This window comes from Cajanus cajan, chromosome 7, assembly GCF_000230855.2.
Source record: "Cajanus cajan strain Asha chromosome 7, NIPB_CcT2T_4, whole genome shotgun sequence".
Lineage (NCBI taxonomy): Eukaryota > Viridiplantae > Streptophyta > Magnoliopsida > Fabales > Fabaceae > Cajanus > Cajanus cajan.
Genome location: NC_138523.1, coordinates 44,815,117 through 44,842,815, shown reverse-complemented (window position 1 = coordinate 44,842,815; position 27,699 = coordinate 44,815,117). Strand labels below are relative to the sequence as shown.

The window sequence follows — 27,699 nt, the reverse complement described above, 5'->3', positions numbered from 1 at the left end:
TACTATATATTGGATAGCATTGCGGGCAAATAGCAGAACCACATAGCAGCTGAATTATAACAATTATATATATTAAAATTTAAAATAAATGAGTATCATTGTTTACCTGAAAATTCCATGCAAGATTAATGAGGGAATGCAAAGTTGATGAAGAAGGTGAATTTACATGACTCCTAATCTTTCTAATAAATAGTGAAGAATGAAAAACGAAAGATAGATTGGGGGAGATGAAGTATATTTAGATACTATTTGAATTTTAACTTTAAGTTAGCCCAAAAACAAGAAAACAGTACTGTGAAGAGTACTTAAATAAGTGTTATGGGTTACTTTTAGAAACTCACATGCAAATTATATTTGCATGTGACTTTCTAAAATCTAATCTAAAAATGGAACAAAACCCGCAAAGCATTTGCACATGACTTTTTAAATTCCAATCTAAAAATGGAATAAAACCTGCAAGGCCCAACCCACACAATATTCACTGCATCCATCATCTTCAACATATCAATGCCACCACATGAATCACTGCAACTCAACAGTGTGACACACCCCTCTCAACCAGAAGTGCAAAAAACACACAACACCACAATAGATGCATAAGGTAGCCACAATTGCCTTTTTAGCAAACTCTGCAACATGACATCATCACAATTGTATTTCCAATGCAGCCGGCAATGTAATAAAATTATAGCACCACTATTTGACTTGACTTATCTTATCCGAAAGTGAGAGAATCCCTTCTTCCGAGGGGTTGTACAATCCTCCAATAAAACAGTATCGAGCATTATGCGCAAATACTTATGGTAAATTCTCCTCCTTTGACATCACAGTTGCAAAAATCCCAACATGGTTAAAGTTTTCAGCTTTTGGTTCACAAGTATGGACACATGTAGGGTTCAGAAGTAAGACTTGGATTTAAATCTGTGATTTCCTTACATTTCAGTGTATTGGGAAAAGTCTAAGTCTCATATTGACTAAAAATAAGAAATTAAAGAGCATATAAATGGAGGGCAACCTTCATCTTATAAGTCAGTTTTGTTGGCCCATAACTCACATTATAAGGTGGTATCAAAGCTATCTAGATCCACTTTATAAGAGTCACCCACCATTTGATACACGCACCATGCCCAAGAGTGTTGGGCGTGAGGGGGTATATTGTGAAAAAACCCAAATCCCACCTATCCTAGATCATTAAAAATAGTTACTCATCATTTATCCACGTACTAAGCCCAATAATGCTAGACATAAGGGGTGCATTAAAAAAAACTCAAGTCTTACATCGACTAGAGATAAGGCATTTAAAGAGTATATAAGTGGGAAGCAACTCTCACCTTACAAGCTAGTCAATTTTATAGGCCCATAACCTACATTCTAAGATAGTGATTCCCATATCAGAGATATTATTTCCACAACTAGAACTTGTGGTAATCCACGGATCCCAAGGAAACAACATGCTGTTATGCTAAGGCTCAATAATAATTAACTATGGCAATGAATGAATTTCAGCATGAATTATGTCAATTAATCTCAAATACAGGGCACAAAGTGACAGCTCAATCTGTCACCAGTGATCTGGGTTATTGCAAACTCAGACATATTTTAGTTATGTGTGAACTTATTTCTAAGGGCTATTCTTTTTAAGTATCATATCTAAAAAGAAATAACTAGCAAGACCCAAATCAATATCATAAGAAGCAGAAGAATACAGATGAGACCAATTTCTACGTATTGAGATTTGAGAGTGATAAACTGATAATAAATGATAACAGCAGAAAGAGACAACAAATTTCACAAATTAGGACATCTAGTGAAAATCAAGGATAAAATCCAACCAGTAAGTGAGCACTTTCGGTTTCAAGGTCATCTAGAACAGCTTCCCACTCTTCTTTAAAAGTAGTCATCTCATCAGCAACGGCAGTTTCCAGCTACAGACAAAACACACAAATCATAAGTAAAAAAACAGAAAGATATAAACAACCAGCAAGAAAGAGAGAAACCAACATCATCACCCTGAAGATTTTGCTTCAATTCTTGTCTAACTTCACTCTCCACTTTAGAAAGAGACTCCTCTTCAAGAGCTTCTTGAGCCTCTGCAGCCTAAAAAAATGTTAGAGAAGCTCCATTTAAACATTTTAATGCATGTAGAAAATAAATATATATTTGACTAATTGCAATTCTATATAGCACATACAACCTCCATTTTAATTCATGTAGGAAATAAAAATACATTTCAATGCATCTGAGAGTAATTTTCTATTTCAGTGCATCTATCTAATCAGCTTAATTAAGAACTTATTTAAAACACTCCTCTAACATGAAAACTTATATCACAAATTAAACCACAACTTCTTGAAATAAGCTAAACAAGCTTATTTTGATAAGTTTCACCAAGAAGCTTATTGAAACAAATTATAAAAAAAAAAATTAAAAAAAAATTGGAACAATTTTATTCATGACATTTTAGAGGACTTAGAAGGTGCCAAGAGGGAAATTCCCTAGAGTTGAACAATGTATACATTTATTGGAGTTTATGGTAGCACAATAACACCACTGATTACAGAAAAAGCTTTGCCAACAAATTATGGACATAGTGATTAATTTAGCATCCACCTAATGAATTACTCAAAAGGGCCTTCAAGATTAGTAAACATTGCTTAGTTCAAGTGTGTTTCTCAGTTATTCATATCTGTATTTTTTGTTTCTTTTTGAGAAGACGTTTATTCCTCTGCTGCATTATTTCACTATTCTCCTCTATAAGGGTTGAGGGTGTTACTATCTAGCACATTGCATGCTTGTGTCAGTATAATTATAGTACCTTACTCTCCACTTCTAACAACTCAGAAATAAGATCTTGTATTTCCTCTTCAGTTAATGGCTCCTGCATGATACAAATAAAAATGGAAATAAAGCACACTAAAGTTTATATCAGAAAAGCAAATATAGACATTAGACAGATAGGCTTTCATATGAGTAAAAACAATAACACCAATAAACAAAGACAACAAGGTGAAAGAAAATATCGACATGACTGACCTCAAGATGCACGTCATCATCTACTTCAGGAACTAAGGATTCCTCGTCATCTGAATCATCATTGAAAGAACCACTGGAAGCGCTCTCAATATCCACCACTTCATCCTCAGTTTTTCCCTCCATCTCTAGCAAAGGTTACATCATGAGGACAAACAAATATACAAGACTGCATATTAAATATGATGAACCGTATATGGGACGTATAACATTACAACCTTCTCAGAAAATGACAAAGAGGCCAACAACAATGTGAAGGAAAAGCACAACAGTGGCAAATACTAGAACTGTAACAACAAACAGTATTCAAAAATATTTTGAAATAATAATTTCATGTCCAAAGATAATAATTTCTCTCCACAGGATAGATAAGCCAGAGACATTAACCCAATAGCCAATGGGTTTTGAACCCATTATTTCAACCACCGCCCTTGTTCTTTAAAAAGGACAAGGCAGAAATCACAAGCAATCATCAATTTCACAAACAACAACTGCCTCATAGACCCTATTGGCACATAAAAAAGCCTATTCTTATTTACTAATTTTGATTTACACAGCCTGAAAACAAAAAAGCAATGTTCACACACAACTACACCAATGCTGGAGAAGTTCATAAACAAGCTTTCAAATAGAATCTAGACAACATCCAAGGAAGTCATCTATCCCTCCATGCCCACAAACTCATAAAGGTTTGTTTTTCAATATTACTAGAAAGTGTTTTATAAACAAAAGAACCAACATTGCTTGATTAATTGAGTGTTTAGCAACAAGATGCAAATCACCTTAGCCATCGAATTTACTAGCATAGTAGCATTCCCGTGAATATTGAAAACCATCAAGCTCTATCCAAATTTTCTAAATTAGAGTTACAAGTTTCTATTTTCCTGGTCCGATATAGGAACCATAAATATGACCTCACTATCAAAGACACACTTCCAATAAATACCACCACCTTGATTTCAAGAACTAGTGTTAATGCTTTACGCTAAATCCCTACAACTGACTTGACATTTTATAAAATCTGCCACGAAAAATGAAATTCAGCCAAGAAAACTAAAATGAAACGAAACCATATCAAAATTGAGTAAAAGTGTAGTCAAATGTCAAATAAGCAGTGCAACAATAGCGCCCAAGCCCTGAGGTAAACATTAAATGAGCAAAACATTTAATTACAAAATCTCTCAACACGTTACACGTGAAAAAGTTCTCTGCGTTTACAATTTCACTCTAATGTTAACCAATAACAGTTCAGTGGTTATGAATAAATACTAAACCTAATTAAGTAACAGCAAATAGCTAACGTTGCAGGCATCAACAGACCGGCATTTGCGTCATGCAATTTATCGATTGAAATGAAATATTCCAAATCAAACTAAAAGTGAAGAGTAATACCTTAATCGCAGAAACAGAGAAAGTAGGGATGAGGTTGTGGTAAATAGCTTCTGGATCTCTACGTTTGCATAGAAAATGACTTCGGTAGCAAGGTCGTTCGAGAATCGAGATGATTCGATCTTTCTTCCGAATAAGGGCACGGAAAGCAAATGATTTATAAATGAGTTGCGTAGTGTGTGCTCTCACGCTGTTTCGGTGTTTGGGGCGAAGTTTGAAGAGGCATCGTAACCCGCGGTGAATTGAAGAAGGAGGGAGAGGGAGAGGGAGAGAAAAGGTACTAAAATCAAAAATTGTTTCCTTTTAAAATCGAATGGAACCACCAGCGACTCGATCCATTCACCGAATGTAGATATTTTTTTTTCTCCCTTCCTTTTTTATACTTAAATTCTATTAATTGATTTTCAACCACTTCTTATGAGGAACTATATTTGTATAAAATGTTTATAATATTTTTTGTTTTATTCTTTATGTATATATATATATATATTAGAATAATTATATTAAATGTAAGTCTCTGTAGAATTTTTTTTTCACAATACTGTTTTTAAATAGTACTTTTTTAACAAAAGTGTTTTAGATTTTTGTATCTTATCTCTTTCAATGTATTATTCTTAATTTTAAAACTAATTTTACTACTTTTAAAAATTACCAATAATCAGTTATTATACATCAAATACATACCGTTATACCAAAAAAATACATACCGTTATTTTATGTGTGAATATTTTTTAATAATTGTTCTTCAATAAAAGAATTTATAAGGATTTTTTAATTTTTTTTATATGATTCTGTTTTTATTTATTAAAATTATTTATAATTAAATATTAATATTTTAAATAAATTATCAATTAAAATATGTTATTAAATAAATTATTTATCATAAATTTAAAATTATTTTATATATTTAAATATTTATTTTTTAAAATTTTAAATAATGTATATATAGACATTATATTTATTTATCTATATCAATATATAAAAATGATTCTCTATTTTCATGTACACGATATTTAAACTGTTTTATCTTTAAATTTTTAAAAATTAAAAAATAACATTAAAATTAATTATTCTAACAAATCTAAAAGTCAAACCTAGAATCTTCAAGTTTAAAAACTAAATATAACACCAATTGATTTAATATTAATAATTTTTAAATATTTTTAAATATTTTTAAATAAATATAAAAGTACAAAAGTGTTTTATTTTTATATATATGATTTTTGAACTGTTTTATCTTTGAGTTTTTAAATAATAAAAAATAATATTAAAAATTAATTACTCTTACAAATTCAAAAATTAAACCTAAAATTTTCAAGTTTAAAAATTAAATATAATATTAATTTATTCAACATTAATAATTCTTAAATATTTTTAAACAAATATAAATAAGGAGTATTTGTATATGTAATTTATTATAAATTTTAATTATATATAATAAATATGTTTGTATGTTATACAAACTAAAATATTAATTAAAAATAATAGTATATCATAATAAATACATTATTTCTCAAAAAATATAAATACAATTTATTATATGATAAAAGTATTTATTTATTGTAAACTTTAATTATAATGTGGTTTATGTATTAAAAATATTTATTTAGTATAAATTCGTAATTGTTTTTTTTTGTAAGAAATGAGAATATTCAATTATAACTGGCTTATTGAAATTGATTTTCTATGTTACAAAATTCATATGATTTTTAATTGAAAAAAAGAAAAAAAAATCAAACGAGATAATCTCATCACTGCGTGTTTTAAAATTGAAAATGAAAAAATAATATAAAATTAGTAATCAAATAATTAAGTTATTTATACTAATATATAAAGAGAATACTAACCACTTTAGTATCTACTTTTTTTTATCATTATACTTTTTATTTTAAAAATTAGAAAAAATATTTTTTAATCAAATTTAAGAACTTGAAATTAATGAATTAATCATAATACTAATTAGATTAATATATTTTTATTATTTAATTTTTATTTTTAATAGAGATACGAAGTGTCTCAATTCTACTAGTTAATTATAAAATAAGGTTTTACTATATATGTAAATATTACATCGCGATACCGCATTAATTATTTTTATTCCGAAATATCATTGAAATATTTTATTTTTTATTTATACAAAAATTATAATCAGCATATATTATGATTTAATCAATCAATTAAGTTATTAAAATTTATAAAATATTTTAATAAGTACCAATGTTGTAATTTATTATCAACATTGTATTTGAAATTTATTTTTTTAAAGTAAGTTTTTTAGGTAATAAAAATGATTTATCAATGAATACCAAACTTTCTGACAAATTCTTTCTTTATTGCGTAATGTCATTTAATTTTAACACTAATGTCCAAAATGATCAAAAGGTTTAAAAATTACAAATTATAATATAGAGCTGCATTTTTCATTCTGTTTGTGATTAATCTTTTTGTTATAGGTTAAACCATTAATTTGATTCATAAAAGTGTATAATTGGTATATGTTAGTCATGGAATACATAAATAATATAAAAATATGAATGTTGCATGCATCATTTACGAAAGTCTATAGGTAAATCAACAATACATAGCTATATTAATTTGTCTGAAATGACATATTTGTCACATCATTATATATTATGTGTCCATGTTAATGTTGTTTGTCTTTATTGAACGAGGATGACAATATTGTAATTATTTTAAAAAATAAGAGACTAAATTAAATATTTTAATAAGAAAATGACTTAATTGAGTTAATTAAAAAATATTTAAAAAATACTAGATCGAATTAATTAAAAATTATATAAAAATACTATATCAAAAGAGTAATTGAGTCATAAATTTAAGTAGTTGAAAAAATAATATTTATAAAAAATAAATAAGATATAACTATGTCTTTGGGTGGTGGGGGTATAGATGTCCAAAATAAGTCAATCATAAATAAATTAATAAATAATGTAGTACTTATTCCTAGGTATGGAAGAAAGGATTTTATTAGTCAAAATCAAATTTGAAGATGGAAATAGTTTGAAACCAAAATGTTATATTGAAGAAAGTGGGGTGTAGTCTTTCAAACGTTTTGGCATAAAGCAATCATTGTGAAGTTATCAAGGTGTTCAGTTGGACATCGTGCAATGGAAATGTTGAAGCAATTTGGAAGCTACTAGGAGAATATGTTATATATATATATATATATATATATATATATATATATATATATATATATATATATATATATATATCATTGGAAAACGTCATTTTTATACATCATTGGATTATGTTTGAACATTACTTGGTGGTGAAGGAACGAATTTCATATTTTTCTATCAATTGAAGTACAAAATTACAAGTATATGATTAGGGGTGTGCAAAAAATTCAAATTGATCCGAACCGATTCATAATTGATCCGATCTGTATTAAAAAATCCGATCTATTTTGAAAAAATATCTAAAATGAACCACTTTATAAAACCGGTTCAATTATCCGATCCATTTTAACAAAGTGGATCGGTTCGGTTCGGTTTAGTTTAAAAAAAAAATGATCCATATATGAGTAAAAAGTGAGTAACTGCACCGCACCAAACTGATCAAATTAAAAAAAATGATTCATATTTATAAATAAATAAATAAAAACGATTCACTTTTATAAAATGGTTCGGTTCAATTTGGATCGATTTTTTGAAAAAACCGATCCATGAACACCCCTACCCATGGTTTGGATTAGATTCCCTATTCTTGGGATGGACTATAGTGATGAGAGAGTTGTTGGCATTAACGTCCACGGTGGGAAGGTCAACAAAGGTGGATATGATGGCCTTGAATATCTATTGTGGAAGATTTACAAAGGTGTGCGCTGAGATTTAATTAAATCAACTAGTTGTTAGACAAGTTTGGTTTAATCATCATTATTTTAAATTAGGGGTGAGTATATAAGACAAGGTTTGCAAATCAATCTGTGACTCACGCATATACATACTTATTTTTTAAAAAATTTGTTCAACCATATCAAATTATAGGCTCGACCTATGAAGTATGTGGATTTTGTGAGCTTAATATGTGAAGCTCGTGAGCTAGTCTGTGTAACAATAATATGTTTTATTTAATTTATAAGACAAATTTTATATTTTATTGGTATATTTAGACTTTTAAATTTTCAAGACATTAAGATTTTGATGTTTGGATGGTGTATTTGAATTTTAAAATTTTTAAGACATTAAAACTTTAACACTTTTGTTAGAATGTGTAAACATTGATATGAGTATATATACACATGTAATAAAATTAAACATTTTAAGTAAAAGATCAAAATCTTAACATATCAATATTTTTATAACTTAAGAAGTGAAAGAAAATAAAATCCTTCAATTCATTTGTTTTTGTTAATTTGCATATTTTCATTAAATTTAATGACTGCTCCATTTATCCACGAGCTTATCAAGCTGGTTATGGATATGAAAATTTTGATCATTTATTTCATAGATCATACTTATTCAACCGTTAAAAATTTGAATTTTGCAGACCAGTCTTAAATGAGATTGATTCATATACCCATCCCTAATTTAAACTATAATAAGAGGGAATGAACTTCTTTTGTTCATCATGTGGAAGATATGGGCATGGAACCCATGTTTGTCTAGAAAAAAGTTGTGTTAGAAACCCAACAATAAGATGGCCAACCTATAATTACAGTGGTGGAGGCTGATCCTTCTGAACATAACCTTCACAACCAAACCCTACCACATTAAATATCAACAACAATTCAAATGAAATAATGTAATTGACGGATGTATAAATAAAAAGAAACATAATGGAGGGTTTAAAAGAACAATAAATATACCAAAACAATTTTATATTTTGAGTAACAAACAACACAAAATGCGAGACAAAAAAAAAAAGAATTTGAGACAAAATGGGAAGGCTTGTGTGATTGTTGTGGGGGTGGTAAACATGGCTAGCTTGAAGCAACCTACTAAAAATAAATAATGACAAGGGACAATCAAGGTGAATATTCATCGATTACACTAAGAAAAAAGTTGTTATAGAGATTATTCCTTCTCAAATACTTGTTTACCCCTTTCTTATTGAAAATATTTGATCGGAAAATTAAATTTTAATTTTTTTCTACAAACCTCTTGATCAAATGTTTGTTTTGGTGGTGAATGCAAATATGGTATCATTGAGGAAAAGGTAAACACAATAATGGAGGATGAGCCTGATGTTATTAGGGTGCAAGTATTAAATGATGAGAAGTTGAGGAATACATAATTCTTAATGTAATTAAATGATGTTATCTATAATTATGGTGCTCTTTATTTATCATTTTTACCATGATTATTTTAGAAAAAAGTTGTCTAAAATGTGAAGAGTACTAGGAACAATAAATCAAATTGACTTAAAGAAAGTGACAAGCATTAGAAAATGGAAGCCTAAATTATTTTTCTTTGGTACAAATTATATTCATTAATATGATGCACTTTTGGTAGATATTAAATTATATTGTTGTAATTATCTAAGGAGGCCAAGACCAAGAGGCATGTTGGTGGAGTTTAAGTGTTAAAGATGAAAGATTTATTTTTTTATTTATTTATCAATATTCATGATAATTGGCTATATGTTATTTTTTTTGAATGTTCTTTATAAGTGACTCTTTTAGTTGTGTTTTAGTGTTTTATCATAACCAATTATCGACTAAGAGGAAGAAACTTTAGGATCGGATGAAGCTTGTTAAATAAAGTATTAAACATCTATGCATTTCAATTGGGGACTTATGACACCTTGTTTCCTAAGCAAATAAATGAGATTTTAATCACATTAAAAACTCCATTTATTCTCCAAACATTAATGACTATAGTTTGATTGATATGGATTGTTGGTCGAAGTATACTTGGCATAGTTTATGTACTAATTGTCACTATATTCATAAATTGTCACTTTAACAAATAATTACAAAATATCCTCTATTTCTTCTAAAAATAAATTATCATATACCCCTTTCCATTTATTTTAAACTCCTCTCCGTGTTCTAAAGAAAACACAAAGGTAAAATTCAGGAATTTATAAAAAAGAATTAAACTTTTTTATATTAAGTCTGTTTTTTAAAATAAATAAATAAAATTATTAAATAGTCGGTGTTATTAATTTATTCTCTTAAATTAAAAAAGTTAAATACATATAATATAATATAGTAATTGGTTGAGTGTTGGGTGTGGAGTATCTAATAATTTCTCATACTCTACCCAGTCTTGGCTAAAACCCACGAAGTCACGAATCCGTCTATCCACCCCATTGTTGCTGTTCTGGTAGTGGTAGTGGGATAGACAATTTCTTACTTCACCCAATTCAATGTCTATCTCTTCCTCCATCGTTCCTCTTCTCTAAACTCAACCATATCCATGGACTCCATTTTCGCTTCTTATTCTCCACTTCAATTTCCCCACCGTCCACCATTCACTTCCATTCGCCCCATTCCAAATCGAACATTCACCTATAACTCCCACCGAACACCACGAGCCCCACTCTCACTCGCTTGCATCACCATCACTCCCCCAATCACCTTCGCCTCCAAGTCCACACCCTCCCCCAACGACGACGTTTTGTCCAAGCACCTCGTCCGCGCGCTGTTCTGTTTCGCCGTTGGCCTCGCCACATTCCGCGCTCCTCCTCCCGCACTCGCAATCGCAGTCCCGTGGAGTTTCACGGGGAAGAAAAGCACCGAGGAAGAGAGAGCCAAGAGTCACGAGTACTCGGACTGCACCGATAGGTTGCTGGAAACGGTGTCGTTTCTGTTGAACACCGTAGACGAGGCTCGGAAAGCAAATGTGGACGCGAACAAGGTGGAGGCGGCGTTGAATGCCGTGAAATCGAAGAAGGAGGAGTTGCGGAAAGAGATTAACGGGAGGCTCTACCCGCTGCTGAAGAAGCTGAGGAGTGAAAGGAAGGCCTTGTGGAAACGGTCTGGGGATGTTGTCGGCGAGATACTGAAGGCGATGGCGGAGTATGATAAGTTGAAGGCGAAGGTGGTGAGTGAAAAGGAGAAGGCGAGGATGAAGGAGTTGGAGGAGAGTGTGGAGGGGATGGAGAATGAGTACAATGGGTTATGGGAGAGAATTGGGGAGATTGAGGACCTCATTTCGAGGGAGGAGACGGTGGCATTGAGTTATGGAGTGAGGGAAATCAATTTCATAGAGAGGGAGTGTGAGCAGCTGGTGGAGAGGTTTAAACAAGAGATTAGACAAAAGGACTTCAAAAGGTCACATGCCTTGACAACTTGAATTATTGCGTTTTTGTGTTGTGATGTGTTTGTTTGTGTATTCCTTAATTCGGTTTCGGAGTGCAATTTTATCTTGTGATTTTGTCTGCATAGTAAGATGAATGAGGACATCAGGGTAGGATAGCATGCGGTGAGGTTTGTGTCACTTGAGTCAAGTGCAAAAGTTAAGGACGGGTATTAGAATTTATAGGGTGCAAGTTCTCTACCATGTGGACATTTTGGGTTTTTGCTGTCTCTTCGTACTATTATTATTGCTCTCTGCTCGTTGATTTTACCTGGTCGAGGGACTTAATAGAAAAGGGAAGTTGGCTTTAAATTTTGACAGGGATGGGGTTTTATTTCTTGAAATTATGTTCGAATTGGCAAATCTTGCTAATAAAGCCATATAACACTGTTGTCAATGTAATCTATTTGGCTGTGCTGGAACTTTTTGTCAATTTTGGATGCAACAACAGTTGCATATTGTTCTGTCATGCGAGTTAGTTTTGGTATGATACCTTTGAAATCGTATGTCATTATGCAAACATCTTGTCATGTGGTTGCAGTTTGCCTACTGGCTCAGTTACCAGGCTCTCAAAAGTTGCCATTCAGAAAGATTTGGAAACTGTGCATAGGAAATATGCAGAACAAATAATTCTTCCTAGCATTTTGGATGTTGAAGATCTAGGGTCATTCTTTCATCAAGACTCTACTAATTTTGCTCAACGTTTAAAAACAAGTCTTAAAGACTCCAGGGAGAAGCAAAGGAATTTAGAGGCACAGATAAGAAAAAGAATGAAGAAGTTTGGCAAGGAAAAGCGCTGTATTGTTTACTCACCAGAAGAAGAGGTGCTTAAGGGTTTTCCTGAAGTTGAGTTAAAGTGGATGTTTGGAAATAAGGAGGTTGTGCTTCCTAAAGCTGTTGGTCTCCATTTGTACCATGGTTGGAAGAAATGGCGTGAAGAAGCTAAGGCAAATTTAAAGCAGAATTTAATAAAAGATGCTGAGTTTGGCAGACAATATGTGGCTGAAAGACAGGTTCCACTTCACTTTTTCATTGTATCTTTAGTGATGCATAAACTGCCTTATATATTATTATATATGTGATAGAATACCAATTAAAATTGATGTTTATTATGATTAAACACATATTTTTACAGAAACTAAAGCAAGAATGCTGTTCCAGGGTTGAATGAACACTACCCAAAAATGAACACTACCCAAACTGCCTCCTAACCCTACTTACATCGTATACTAGTAGTATGCATAACTATCCTGCTTAGTTAGACACATAACTACTAAATAAGTGTCCTGCTTAATTATATACATAATTATTACACAAGCATCCTGCATAATTAAATGCATAACTATCCTACATAACTGCCACCTGATCAGATTTTTACATCCTATGTCCCCTCCTAGAGTATACCTTCCAAATAGATGGATTATTTGACTGTCTAGTCCATCAATATGTTATTACACATGTTTGCAAACTTCAATTTTTATTTTGTTTTGATAATTTAGATAGTAATGGGTCCTTATCATAAGTTCAGGCTTCAAACTTTCAATCATTGAATTGGTGTTGGAGATATCACGATGACCAGCAATATGGCCAAAATATAGTATATAAGTGGGAAACAATCATCATCTTATAAGCCGATTTTATATAGTTAAGCTCAAATCCACTATCTTAATATGATATCAGAGCCTATCTTAGTGAGTATTGTTAAGCCTATCACATCACCTGCTATTGGACCACCCGCAAATATCCACTCCTGCAAACTTCATGCTTGAGATGTCCAATCCTGAGGCTCAAAAGCGGGTGGTCCAATAACGATTCTATATAAGGTGAGGATTGCTCTCCAGTTATAATTTTATTTTAGTCTTATCTCTAGTTGATGTAGAACTTGGGTTTTTCCCAATAATTAGGTATTTTAACATTTGGTTTTTTCAAGGACATTTTTAGTAATATTGACATTAGATTATGACTAAGTGGGCATAACCAAGTATTGTACAAGTGATTATGGATGCAAATATTGAGGGAACTTTCACATGCACTAAATAATTTAGTATTATTTACTCATCAAAGAAAGAGGTGATGAATGGTCTATCAATTTTTTTTTTGTATCTTCTTTGAACTATTCTTTGGAATTGAGAAACATAAATGTATCATAAATATTGCTAACTCACTAGAATGGTATTGAACAGGTCAATTGAGATGCAATTCATTCCCTTGTTTGTCAATTATTAGTAATCTTTATCGTGTTAAATATCTTGTGTTTTGCATTGGATCTCACTATGTTTTTCTCTATACATCAAGGGAGTCTAAAATCAGAAGTTTATGTGTTTGTGTGTGAGGTATTGATGATGGATATTATATTGTTCACATATATTTTTGTGCATGAAGTTGGATTTAAATGTTTTGTTGTTGGGCATTAAGCATAGGCATGACAACAGAGCGGGTTAGGGATAAGTTTATTTGCTCTTTCTGTCCTTGTCCCCACAAAAAGTGGGATGAGTTTGGGTTCAAGTTTAAAAAATGCGGGTTTATATTTTTAAAACCTATCCTCTTCTTTGTTGGATTTTATCGGGTTCAAGTAAATCTGTGAGGAAAAACACATTTTTTTCCTCACAATTTTAATTTTCTCATGTTTTTAAATAAATTATATATTAAGTTATTACATTTTAATTCACAATATATAAAAATTAATAAATAAGATAGAACTTAAAAATAAGAAATTTAAGAATTAAATTATATTTTTGTTCACTATATAATTTTAAGTTTGTTATTTAATTATTTTTATAATTTAAATTACTTAACTATTAACATAATTTATCTTTTTAATAATCATAAAAAATGAATGTATAAAAATAAAATCTGAACATTAAAGAAAAACTGCAGTGTGGTGGGGTTGGGGATGGGAGTTATATTCCTGAACCTGAAACTGATTCTCCAAGTTGGAGAAATCTCGAATCCAGCTAAGGTGGATTTTTCCATTAAAGTGGGAAATGGCTTGATTGTTGTTGCCTGTCATCAGGCATTATTGTGTTCCTTTTGCTGCTTACTGCTTGTCCATTGCAGGAAAGAATTCTTTTGGACCGTGACAGAGTAGTGTCAAGGACTTGGTACAATGAAGAGAAGAATAGATGGGAGATTGATCCAGTGGCTGTTCCTTATGCTGTCTCGAAAAAGCTAGTAGAGCATGTCCGCATTAGGCATGATTGGGGTGCCATGTATATCACATTAAAGGGGGAGGACGAAGAATTTTATGTTGACATAAAGGTTGTAGCTGTATATATTCTATTTCTTATTGAGAAATCTTTTTTTGGCTTTATTTCTTGTATGGTGATTATTAAATATGCTTTCTTTTTTCAGGAATTTGAAATACTTTTTGAAGATTTGGGGGGATTTGATGGGCTGTATATGAAAATGCTTGCCTGTGATATTCCAACAACGGTTCATCTAATGTGGATTCCTTTCTCAGAATTGAGTATCCGCCAACAGTTTCTCTTGACACTAAGAGTGTTTCATGGGATTTTGAGTGGTTTGTGGAATTCTGGAGTTGTCATGTATGCAAGAAATTGGATATTTAAGAATATTAAGGATACAACTGATGACATAATGGTGGTGATAGTGTTTCCTATTGTGGAATTTTTAGTCCCTTACCCGGTATTGCTGAACTCAGAACTTGTCACTTACTAACTCAGTGATTGGTTTTAAATAATAATTTTGTTGAACCTTTGTTGTTATTTATGATACAGGTGAGGATACAACTGGGAATGGCTTGGCCAGAGGAAATATATCAGACAGTTGACTCCACATGGTACTTGAAATGGCAATCAGAGGCAGAATTGAATTTTAAATCCAGACAACCAACAGATGAAGAAGAAGAAGAAGAATCCCCATGGTTACCTTGGTTTTTGGTCCGAGCTGCTATATATGGGTTTGTTTTGTTTCATGTGCTCAAATTTATGAGGAGAAGAGTTCCTAGGCTTCTTGGTTTTGGGCCTTTGCGAAAAGATCCAAATATGCAGAAGTTGCGACGAGTGGTATAAGTTTGTTCTTGCATCTGGTGTCTGTTATTTTTATATTTCTGCTTAACTTTCTGATGGTTATCATTGTTTGGACAATTTCAAAAATCCTACCCTTAGTTTATGCATCTACAACTTATTTAAAGTTTTTTATTTTTTATTTTTTGTGTGTAAAATGGCGGCAATGAGAATTTAATTCAAGTCCTCATACATGTATCCCAACTCTACTAGTAGGCTGACCTTAGGTTCTTCAAGTTATGTTGTATTGTGGTTGTTGATAATTAAGGAAAACAATCCGCATCACAGGATTTGATTTGTACAGCTAACATTAGGATTTGTTTAGAATCTGTTTTATTTCTTTCTTTCCTTCTTAGATATAGAATTTATAGGGAAAATTCCCCTGATTTTCAGGCCTAGATTAGTGCACAAAATTAATCTCCTATTCCTATTTTACATCCTCATTGAATCAGTTTCAAATCAGTGAAGAACATTCACTTTTCCTCAGTGGTAATATATTATGTTACACTAGTATTATACTCTATTTAAACTGATTGCTTGCTGTTGAAAATGTAAATATTAAAAAGTACTGCAGAAGCCACCATCTTTTTGGAGGCTATTTCAATTTATCTCACTGCACTGATAAAAAAATTGTGTTTATTTGAATTTAATTGGCTTCAGGTTTTAAACAAAGCCTTCTAATTTTCAATAAAAGTCTACTGACTTATGTTGATAAGAACGTGGGTTTTACTTTTGGTGGTGATACATCATAGGATTATTGAATTATTTCAATTCTGTAAATGTTCAATAAGTCTTGTCTTATTGATAATACTAGTTCACTACTGTTTGGGGTAGCTTGATTACACTCACAATCACATCATCATGGCACCCTAAACATACTTCACAATCACTATTGCCACTGCTTCAGCCTCCTTGACTTACTTCCCTTCAACCATCTTGATTTCATATCAACTAGAGCAGCATCTGCTTCCCATTTATTCTCTTCAATAATATTTCCTCTTTTACTTAAAATTCCTGGTATCTGTTATTATTATTATTATTTTTTGTCCTTTTAATTTTTGCCTAATTTTCTGATGATTTGTGATATTATATTGTGTTATATTTTTTTAAGTCTCCTTCATGTCCTACTCCTCAACTTCTGTCCTAGATCCACCAATGACCACCACGACCACTGTGTTTCAAACTAGTCACTTATCAGTTCTCCTATTTTCATTCATTCTGTTGATTGGCTAATGCCAGATATCTAGCTACAGTTTTATCACTTTAGATAATCCCAAATATTCTATTGGTCATAATAAAGTTTTCTGCTTCAATAACTAAAATTAAAATCATTTGGGACAAATTCATTTTCTACCCATTTTTTAGGGGGTCACAACTTTAAGCAAATAAATTATAATTTGATAAATAATCATTTTAGTCCCTAAAAGTGGTGAACTCTGTCACATTAGTCTCTAAATCAAGAAAATGTTAAGTAAGTCCGTAAATTGTCAAATAAGTCTATAAACTAACTACTTATTTCATTTTGGTCTCTGAATATGTTAGAATAGTGGATTAAGCCTAACTCAACCCTACAAAACCGGCTTGTAAGGTGAGGGTTGCTTTCCACTTATATACTATTCAATTGCCTAATCTCTAGTCGATGTGGGACTTGGGTTTTTCCCAATACACCCCCTCACGTCCAACACTATTGGGCTTGGTATGTGGATAAATGGTGGGTGACCCTTTTTAATGATCTAGGATTGGCGGGACTTGGGTTTTTCCCAATACACCCCCTCATGCCTATGAGACATGCATCAATGGTGGGTGGCCCATTTTTAAAGTGGATCTAAATGGCTCTGATACCATGTTAGAATAGTGGATTAAGCCTAACTCAACCCTACAAAACCGGCTTGTAAGGTGAGGGTTGCTTTCCACTTATATACTATTCAATTGCCTAATCTCTAGTCGATGTGGGACTTGGGTTTTTCCCAATAGAATATATATATATATATATATATATATATATATATATATATATATATATATATACTATCATTTTGTCTCATTTTTTTTTTTAAATTTTGGACTATTGATTGTCAATTTGTACTTTTAGGGACTTATTTAACATTTTTTTTAGTTTCAGAGACTAATATAATAATGCCTTTCAAATTTAGGAACCAAAATGGCCATTTACTATAATTTTGTAAAGCTCTTATAAACTGATATTTTATGTTTTCTTTTTCCCCTTATTTGTTGTCTTTGTTCTTCGGCATGCTGTTGGAGGATGCCTGGTCCTCTTTTGTATTTTATTTTGTTAGAGATATAATATCATTCTTGAGCCTCCAACTAATAGCTTAAGCTTTAGAAGAGCCGGTTCTTGACAATTTCATTTCTAGAGAGTTTCTTTAATCTGAAAAACCACATTGTCATTTTATCATCAAATATGGTAATTATAATTTTTCTTGTTGCAGAATTATTATCTTATATTTCCACATGAAAAAATTAAAAAATGGGGGTGGGGCTAGGCCAGTATAGTTTGTAGTTGTTGCTTTTATTAATCTATTTCTGTTAGATGGAATGATGACCTGTATACAGATCTTATGTTACCATGGTATGGTGCAACTTTTAATCAAGTATTATTACTCTTTTTTTTTGGCTATTTTGCAGAAGTATTACATTACTCAAAAATTGAAAAAAATCAGGCAGAGGAGAAAGGACGGTGTTGATCCCATAAAGACCGCTTTTGAACAGATGAAGGTTAAAACTTGAGAATTATTTATTTTCTGTTTTATTGCCGGATAATACTCTCATATAGGAAAAAACTGTAAGACTTATAGCTGTTCTGCAGAGGGTGAAGAAACCGCCAATACCATTGAAGAACTTTGCTAGCATTGAGTCTATGAAAGAGGAAATCAATGAAGTTGTGGCATTTTTGCAAAATCCAAGGGCATTTCAAGAAATGGGTGCACGAGCACCTCGGGTATGAGATATTGCATGAAGATTTTTCAACTTGACGAGGCATTGTTTATTTTATTTTTATTCTAATATATTCTTGCAAAATCGTGATGTATTCATTTTCTGTCAATTATTAGGTTCTTCCTGCTCCTTTGTAAATTGATGCACAACGAATTTTTTGTTTTCAATAAAAGAAACCTTGAAATTACTGAAACATGCTTAAGTGAACCCTATGTATTTCAGTATTTGGTTCATTTAATAGTGAGAAAACTATGGGATTTTAAGTCAATAATTCTTATTAATTTTCTTTCACCAGCGAGGCTAAAACTCCCCTTTCTTCTGATCATAAAAATGGACAAAAAAATTAAGTCACCTTCCATCCTTTTCTGTTTGTTTCCAATGAATTTCATGAGTTAATAATTTATTATTCTCAATGGGTCAACTGAAAGATAAAACCAAGACATCGGTATACCATTCATTTAGAAATTAGAAGTTCCCTGCTTTCCTTTAATACAGTAGGGGAGAGATTTTGGCTGCCTTATTTTCCCTTTCCAGCCAAATTTCTGAACCAAACAAGGTAAAATCGAAAAAGTCCCTCCCTTCCATTCTCCTCCAATAAAATGCACCGTTAGTTCATTATTCATTCCCTTTCATTAATCTTTGATTGGTGTGGAGTGAAATATTTGGTTGACCAATCAATAGAAAAATAGATTTATCCATACTTTTTGGGCTCACGTAGATGCACATGATATTCGCGTATAGTTTGCTTTGTGCTAGAAACTTGTCATATATTCTCTACTTTTCCTGGTGGTAACAAAACACGTATGACAGTAAGATACGGTCTGAAATTGAATTGGAGTTAAATGGCTTTCCCTAGTTCTGCTGGCTCATTCATCTCTGTTAAGATCCTGCTTTGGCCTAGTATATAGCTAATACTTTTTTTGGGGTATTTATCATACACTTCTAGGACTTGAGACTATTGAAGAATCTTTCCCCCTCATTGGTTATGTATAGGAAGATAGACATAATGATACCACGAGTGCTTTAGTATTTACCCGCCCTCCTAGCTTTTGGTGTTTAATTAGATCCATTTTGTTCTCAATTATACTTTGACATGCTTTCATAGCTTACCCTCCGGTTTTGATGTTGAACCTTATACAAATGTCCATTCTTTCAAACCTCACTCTTTATGTCATCCAGTCTCTGACAATTCTCCTCTTTTGGGCTAGCTTTAGGGTTGAATTAGGAATTTAGGCTTAATTTGTTCTCAATTCTGATAATCTCCTAACAATGTAAACTTTTAGTTGAATATCTTTCCAACATTTTGCTGACCCATTCATTATGTAATTACTTTCTCATGCACTTTGGTTTGGAAATTCCTATTATCAACAACTGTGAACTCTTTTCTATATTGCAGGGTGTTCTTATTGTAGGCGAGAGGGGTACGGGCAAGACATCTCTAGCATTGGCTATAGCTGCCGAGGCTAAGGTGCCTGTTGTTGAAATTAAGGCCCAACAATTGGAGGCTGGGCTGTGGGTTGGGCAAAGTGCCTCCAATGTTCGTGAATTGTTTCAGACAGCAAGAGATCTGGTTATCCTCTTTAAACCACCTTAATATTAATTTTCTATTTTCTTATCTCTCATTGTTTATAGCTCTATAATCATTTGAAACCAGTAAGTCATTGGTTATAAGCAAAAATGTATAGTTCACAAGATTAAAAAATAGTGTATTTATCTATTTATATGAACTTCATATTGTTAAGTTTCATTTGACCTTTGTTGTTACTGTGCATTGATACAACAAATTCAGTCAATTTTGTGATGTTACATATTTATTCAGAGTCATGTATAAGTCAAATTATGTTTCTATGTATGTTCACATCAGCACTCTTGGAACTAGACTAGACCTGAATGGCTGGTCCAATCATCAACTGTCCAATCAATCATCAACTGCCCCATTTCTGGTTTGGTTACCTCCCAAAACTGAGATTGAGTCAAAACCTGATGAAAGTCTGGTTGAACTGGAAATTATAATAAAATATTCATATTTTTTTTAATTTGTTCTCAAATCATGTGTATTTTTATTTTCAAAAGATGAATTTACACGTTAAAATAATTAATATTGTTAAATGCATTTATCTATTTCACAACTGTATGATAATGTTTTACTACTTCTCATCTGTTCCTTTTATTTTTCTGGTTGAACCTATGGTCAAATCATTTGGATAGTGAACCAGTTCTCTCCCTTTGATGTCCTGTTGTTCTGTTTTAACTTGGTTTCTATTTATGTATGCAGTGTAGTTGTCTGGTTGAATGAGTTTGTTGATCTTTTAATTCCTAGATTATTTGTCCATCTTTTCTTGATTTGTTTGTTGCTTTTTGTAGGCTCCAGTGATAATATTTGTGGAGGATTTTGACCTGTTTGCTGGTGTACGTGGTACATTTATTCATACCAAAAATCAAGATCATGAAACTTTCATCAATCAACTGCTTGTGGAACTTGATGGGTAATCTGTAGTTCTTACTTATTGTCTGTCTGAGAATGAAGATATGCTCATATGTAAGTAATAGCTGACAACTGGTTGTGATACTATGCAGATTTGAGAAACAAGATGGGGTTGTTTTGATGGCTACTACAAGAAATCTCAAGCAAATTGATGAAGCATTGCAGAGGCCAGGTCGCATGGATAGAATATTTCATCTTCAAAGACCAACACAAGTAGAGAGAGAAAAAATATTGTATTTGGCAGCAAAGGAAACCATGGATGATCAGCTTATTGATTATGTTGACTGGAAAAAGGTTTGTCCTACATTCTCTTTCTTAAATAGAATTTTTTTTTTTCTTCCCAGAAAACATTGAAGTTAGACTAGGGGGATGATAAGATAATAAGATATCCTACAAGAGAGGAAAGCAAGTTACAACAAATAACAAGAAACATGTTCAATGCAGCAAGGCTACTCAGTATATGAAATGGTGATTCTACTGAAACAACCGTGAGTAGAGCACAAAAGGAAAAAAGTAATAACTAAAATCCTATGCTGTAACAACTAACAAGTGTAAGGGAACAGGGACACTGTTCAAGGTGTGAGCATCTTGCTCCAACTAAATACACCAAAGAATCACATAAATTTTACACTACCAAAAGATTTTATCTTTATTGTTCTTACCAAAAACATTGTTCCAAAGTAGATGGACACAACCGGACCCCAGTGTCTACCCAGAAACCCAATAGATTTCAATAAGAAAGTAGCGGCCTTACATTGTAAAAATAAGTAGTCTGCTGTTTCTGAACTAGAAATATGCATAGTAGATTTTGGGCTGGTGTGTGTGAGACCTGTGAATCTGCAGCAACTGTCATTTGTATTAATCCCAGAAAATAACAATGTCCAAACAAAAGATTTGACCCTAGAGGCTTTTTTTTTTTTGAATTCTATGTATGTTTTGTCAAGAAAGTTATTACGATGATATCAAGACATTGAGCTAGAAACTTAAAGACTTGCATAAACACACATCATAAGATCCAATTTTCTTAGGTTATTTACATCTAGCTTAAATTTCTGTTTTCTTTTATCAATAAAATGAGCTCTTGCCCTACTGAAATTGTTCTATCATGATATAGACATTAAGTGAGTGAAAGAACAAAAAAAGTAGAGGACTAGCATTACTGTTAAATCAAGTAAAAGGCAGGTAGGTGGGAATTTGGGGATACCTTATTGAATAATACTTTACTTGAGCCTATAAATGCAACTAAATAATTGGAAACAAATGGCAATCACAATGAGAATGGAGGATACCAAGAGTGATGAAACTGAAGAACTTCACTGGGTTCATAACTTATATCTAGTTTATTAGGGTGATAAGGATTTTGGTTATAACTAATATTTGTTTTCCATCCTTTGGACTCAAAAAACCTTTTCATTTTCAGGTTGCTGTGAAAACGGCTCTTTTACGACCTATTGAATTAAAAATTGTTCCAGTGGCTTTGGAAGGAAGTGCCTTCCAGAGTAAAGTTCTTGACACAGATGAATTAATGGGCTACTGTGGTTTCTTTGCGGTAAGAATTTACTATTGTGGTACTTTATTTTCACAACAACTCAAATAGTAAAAGGTTAACTTTCTTTGTTGGGCCCATCAATTTGGGGTACAACAAGGTAATTCTCCTGAATTTCCTTCTCCAGTTAAGAGAAAATGATTCTCAAGTTTGTTTATTCATACGAATAATGTAATGAATAATATGCTTCATCTGGCACTTACTGTTTTTTTGTTTTTATTGTTGCAAATTTTCATTTATTTTATTTTTATCAAGAACTATAATGAATAAGCAAATTGAAAACATTAATGCATATATGTTCTTTCCACTTTTTTATATCTTTAGAGTTTAGACCACTATAGATCAGTTTCTTTTTACAGCCATATTTTGTGTGTGTATGTGTATTCATATAATTTTTCCTGTATGAAATGAAATATATTTATTATTTTTGCTTAGACTTTCAGTTCTACAATTCCCCCATGGCTGCGGGAGACCAAAATTTTCAAAAAGTTAAGCAAAGCGTTGGTGAATCATCTTGGACTGACATTGACAAAGGAAGATCTACAGAGTGTTGTTGATTTAATGGAACCATATGGCCAAATAAGCAATGGGATAGAGCTTTTGAGCCCTCCACTTGATGTAAGAAACTATCATCGATATGGAACAAATCAGTTTCTTCTTACATTTTTTGAATGTAGTTGCAGTTTGAGTTTTCTCTATTTTAGAACTTGAAAAATAATTGACTTGCAACAAAAAGTTAACTTAATGAAGTTTCTTTGTTGTTCAGTGGACAACGGAAACTAAGTTTCCACATGCTGTCTGGGCAGCTGGTCGTGGTCTTACTGCTCTTTTATTACCAAATTTTGATGTTGTTGATAATCTTTGGCTTGAACCTCTATCCTGGCAGGTTAGTCATACTCATACTCATTCCTAGCCTGCTATATGTAACCTGAAAATATTATAGCAATGCTTTCTAGGTATCAAACTTTTTAGTCACTGTATGCAATATAATGTGTATAGCCATGTGATCTACATTATTTACCAAAAAAATATGACTCTTCGTATTTACTTGATAAAATGATAGTTTCTTGACAATTGTGCAGGGAATTGGATGTACAAAAATCACAAAAGCAAGAAATGAAGGTTCCATCAATGGGAATTCAGAATCAAGATCGTATCTTGAAAAGAAGCTTGTGTTTTGTTTTGGTTCTTATGTTGCATCCCAAATGTTACTTCCTTTTGGGGAAGAAAACTTACTTTCTTCATCTGAGATACAGCAGGCGCAAGAGGTTTGTTTATATTTTACTTAATGCAGCTAAAATATCTGCTTATTTTTCATATTATAATTTATTTGAAAATGGTAATATTAACCAATAAAAGTATAAAATTCTGATCATTGTTTCCTTTACAACAGATAGCTACTCGAATGGTCATTCAGTATGGGTGGGGACCTGATGACAGTCCTGCAATTTATTACCGTAGTAATGCGGTATAGACATTTTTTCATGCATCTCAACTACTATTGTTGAATTAAATCTTCTTTTTTTCGTCTTGATTGCATGGCATTGAAAGGTTAGATTGAATTATTTGGTAGGGTAATGTGTTACTTTCTCAAATGGCGTTAATAATATTCAATATGGTCACAAATCTCTTTCTTTTTCAAATGGCATTAACAGTATTATTTTTTTAATGAAAACAATTTATTGAATCGCTAATTGAGCAAGTACACTCTAACTTGTAAATGAGGAAAAATAAAAAAAGGGTAGATAGACAATCTCCCACAAGAGCTTGGTGATGTGGAATCTGGAATGTAGAACATAATAGAAGCACAATTAAACTAATATAGTCCATAATTTTTGAATTAATGCTTCAAGGTCCATGTGAATTTGGTGGATCCTTGGTTTAACTGCCATGCATTACTTGCTCATCAAATCTCATTAATCCAATATTTTTTCATGTTCCAATAAGATGTCTAAAAACTAATGTGCTGTATACTTTTCAAATAAATAAAAATCACAATACTTAGTCATTTATATTTTCCATAATTTGGTGTAAGATGGACACGAGAGCCCCTTATAACGCAATGGCTGTATTGATGAAATCACTTTTTTGTAGGTTTATTGATTTTCTTTTGGGGTGTACAACTGTTCATAATTGAATGGTACAAGTGTTTCATTCCTTACTCATGTGTCAATTGATCCCTTCAAACACATATCTCTTCAGATTTGGGCATTACTCAACCAGGGATTCTAGCTCTTTGAGTAAGGCTATCCCCCACTTTACACACTATTTTGGCCATATGACTAGCCAATGTGGGATCTCAGTACACTACATACACTGAGAAATTGAGCATGAAATTTTTAGAACTACACATATGTAGGTAACCTGATAACAAGTGACCTGATTGGCCCAACAAGCTAGCTCATGGAGTGAGGGTTCCCCTCTTTTATGTTATATCATTTGTCGATATAGGGTCTCTAGCAATAACCTTTATGTGTGAACCACTTACTCTTCTGGTTTGGCAAGTGCTACGTAGTCCAGCTTTTAGAATGCCGGCAGAGGTCGTGATTCTTTAATCTTAATTTTTACAATGAGTAGAGAGTGCTGCATTTTGAATCTGAGAAACAAAACTTTTGCTTGAGGGAGTTACGATCAATGAACAGATGGAAGACTTATGAAGCAACTGCATAACAAAGGAAAAATGTTTATTAGTTTTTGTTTTTTAATATTATTATATTGTAGACCTTTTCTTATGTTTTTGCTGAAATAGGTTACTGCGTTAAGCATGGGGGATGACCATGAATATGTGATGGCAGCTAAAGTTGAAAAGGTAGCCACATGTTTGTAGAAGTTTAACTTCTTGTATAAAAAAACATCTAATATAATCTTTCGTAATATAGATGTTCGATTTGGCATATCTCAAAGCAAGAGAAATGCTGCAGAAAAATCGCCTCGTACTAGAAAAGATCGTGGAGGAGTTACTTGAGTTTGAAATTTTGACTGGAAAGGTAATGATTGTTAGTGTTGAAATGCTGTATTTAGTATTTTGTTCACTTGCATGTCATACTAAGTAAGTCTTTTAATATCTAAAAGAGCACGAGTGTATTTTTCAAATTCTGTTGAAGGTGCCCATTTTTTGTTGTAAATTTGGTATGTCATTCCAAATAAATAAAATTCAGCGGCTGAATTATTTACCACAATTTGTGATTCATTCTGACCTCTATGAAGGTCTAGTTTTATGAATTTAGGAAAAATTACCCATCTTAAAGTGTAATCTCTTGATCTTACATGGTTTTTGCAATCTCTTATCCCCCCTTTTAAGTCTATTATCGTGGTCTGCAAAATATGAATGGTAGGTACCTTTTAACTCTGATATTATTTTTTTGCTAAATCAAGTTTTTTATATTTGGTTGGAGTATTAACCAAATATTTTTAACTAACTAAACACGATACTAAAATATTTGTTCAATGAACTCAGTCAGTTCCATTTGTAGGGTTATTATCTAAACTTCACTGCATCTCTCGATCATAAAATTCATGTAGTATCTATCTATTATGTTCTTGTGCTTGAAATACTAAAAGTAGCAGTAATGTATCACATCAAAATTCCATTATTATATTTGATGTGCCAGTGCAATGAGCTCATTTGGTGTTTGTCTAATTTGGGATATATGGGCCCTACTGTTTCCCCACACTTTTTCATTTTGCAATTTGTTGTTTCATGTTGGGCATGATGAAAGTTATTTCTCGATTGTTTATAACATGGTTAATCACCCATCTAGCAGGATTTAGAAAGAATTACTAAAGATAATGGTGTAATCAAGGAGAAAGAGCCATTTTCTCTTGGTGAAGTTCAAGCTAGTGAGGTATATGATTATTATCTCTAAATATGAGTTGAAAAAGATTTATTTTTATAGAGAATGAAAAAAATCTTGAAATTCAATTTTTGAAAATTTTATTCTGAATACCCTGGATCTTTCAATTCTTCTGGCAATCTTACCGGAGTGTATAATCTTTTTCCTGCTTTACCTTGTCACTTTACATGAAAGGGAGCTGATACTAATTTTCCAGGTTTTGGTTTTATTGGTAGTATAGTAGTTGGCTTTTGCCTGTGGGTTGTTCTTCGGATGTGTTCAGTGTTATTATGGATTGAATTGCATGTCAGTCTGAGTTTGCAAACTGACATCCATATGTACAATGATATTTTAATTTTTGTATGTAACATGTAATATTATTTGTAATGGGTGGTATTACGTATATAATTTAGTCAATATCCCAATTGCTCCATAAATCTAGCTATGGACCTATCTCATTTGTGTTTCCATCAATGTTTTCCAGCCAACATCTATCAGCTTCCTTGAAAGAGGAAATTCATCAGGAAATGCTCTACTAGCTTCCTAGATTAATGGGACAGTATTGGGTATGGGACAGTTTGAGGTGAGACTCCTGTTCTTTTTATTATCATCATTTTTTTTCGAGGGAAAACTGTTCATTTGTACTTGGACAAATGTGCATAGCTTCCGATACAACATACACAAATATCATGTTTGTTGGGATGAGAAGAGATACCAGTTTTCCTTCTCGGCCTTCGGTTCTTGATGTCAGCCAGATCCCAAATTTTTTTCCTTAGCATTGTAAAGAGAATTGTTTATTAATGTTATTGGACTTTTTATCCTATACACTTCTGCTTGATTAACATTTCTTTAGTACTTTGAAGACATGAACATATCAGCAGAACAGTATGTAATGGTTGTGATTGCATTTTCTTCCATATTGCTTGGTTTAACTCGTAATATCTTCAATCTTGGAAAGAAAAAAAAAACAAAGATAGGTATTTTTTCATCTTTTTAGTTTAGAAAAATTTTACATTTCCAAAATGACTACAGTTTAATTTTAGTTATGGAATTGTTTTCTTGTCATGCTGCGTTATTGACACGGGAGGCACCAAAAAACTTTCTGGCTTAATTTACTGTGCGGCAGTTGAACTAGTTAAAACGAAGGCATAGCTAGAAGGAACTAGTT

At 32.1% G+C, this 27,699-nt stretch overlaps 2 protein-coding genes across 5 annotated transcripts in view; one reads left to right on the top strand and one right to left on the bottom strand.

Annotated features, from left to right (window-relative positions):
- ATRX (P-loop containing nucleoside triphosphate hydrolases superfamily protein) overlaps positions 1-4,765 on the bottom strand; it is a 28,676-nt gene extending 23,911 nt beyond the window's left edge. For 2 of the 3 annotated variants that reach the window (XM_020369393.3, XM_020369402.3), the window contains exons 1-5: positions 4,423-4,765; positions 3,034-3,158; positions 2,816-2,878; positions 2,002-2,097; positions 1,833-1,925 (exon numbers count right to left, since the gene is read on the bottom strand). In XM_020369393.3, coding sequence (XP_020224982.1) covers positions 1,833-1,925; positions 2,002-2,097; positions 2,816-2,878; positions 3,034-3,156 — 375 coding nt within the window. In that variant the 5' untranslated portion in view covers positions 3,157-3,158; positions 4,423-4,765. Of the gene's footprint in view, positions 1-1,832; positions 1,926-2,001; positions 2,098-2,815; positions 2,879-3,033; positions 3,159-4,422 lie in introns of those variants that run through there. The other variant, XM_083059816.1, reaches the window with a different exon arrangement.
- Positions 4,766-10,617: 5,852 nt separating this feature from the next.
- Positions 10,618-27,448, top strand: EMB2458 (FtsH extracellular protease family). Of its 2 annotated transcripts, XM_020367685.3 has the most exons (19): positions 10,620-11,662; positions 12,229-12,700; positions 14,745-14,945; positions 15,039-15,332; positions 15,425-15,712; positions 18,359-18,448; positions 18,540-18,671; positions 20,064-20,237; positions 21,032-21,153; positions 21,245-21,446; positions 22,573-22,701; positions 23,134-23,316; positions 23,465-23,584; positions 23,781-23,966; positions 24,092-24,166; positions 25,448-25,507; positions 25,578-25,685; positions 26,463-26,543; positions 27,016-27,448. In XM_020367685.3, exons 1-19 carry the CDS (start codon positions 10,806-10,808, stop codon positions 27,076-27,078), a joined length of 3,837 nt encoding a protein of 1,278 aa, XP_020223274.1. In that variant the 5' UTR covers positions 10,620-10,805; the 3' UTR covers positions 27,079-27,448. The 2 variants fall into 2 exon arrangements, with proteins under 2 accessions (XP_020223283.1, XP_020223274.1); XM_020367694.3 differs by lacking the exons at positions 23,465-23,584; positions 23,781-23,966; positions 24,092-24,166; ... (2 more) ...; positions 26,463-26,543; positions 27,016-27,448 and having other exon boundaries at positions 10,618-11,662; positions 23,142-23,281.
- Positions 27,449-27,699: the final 251 nt, after the last annotated feature.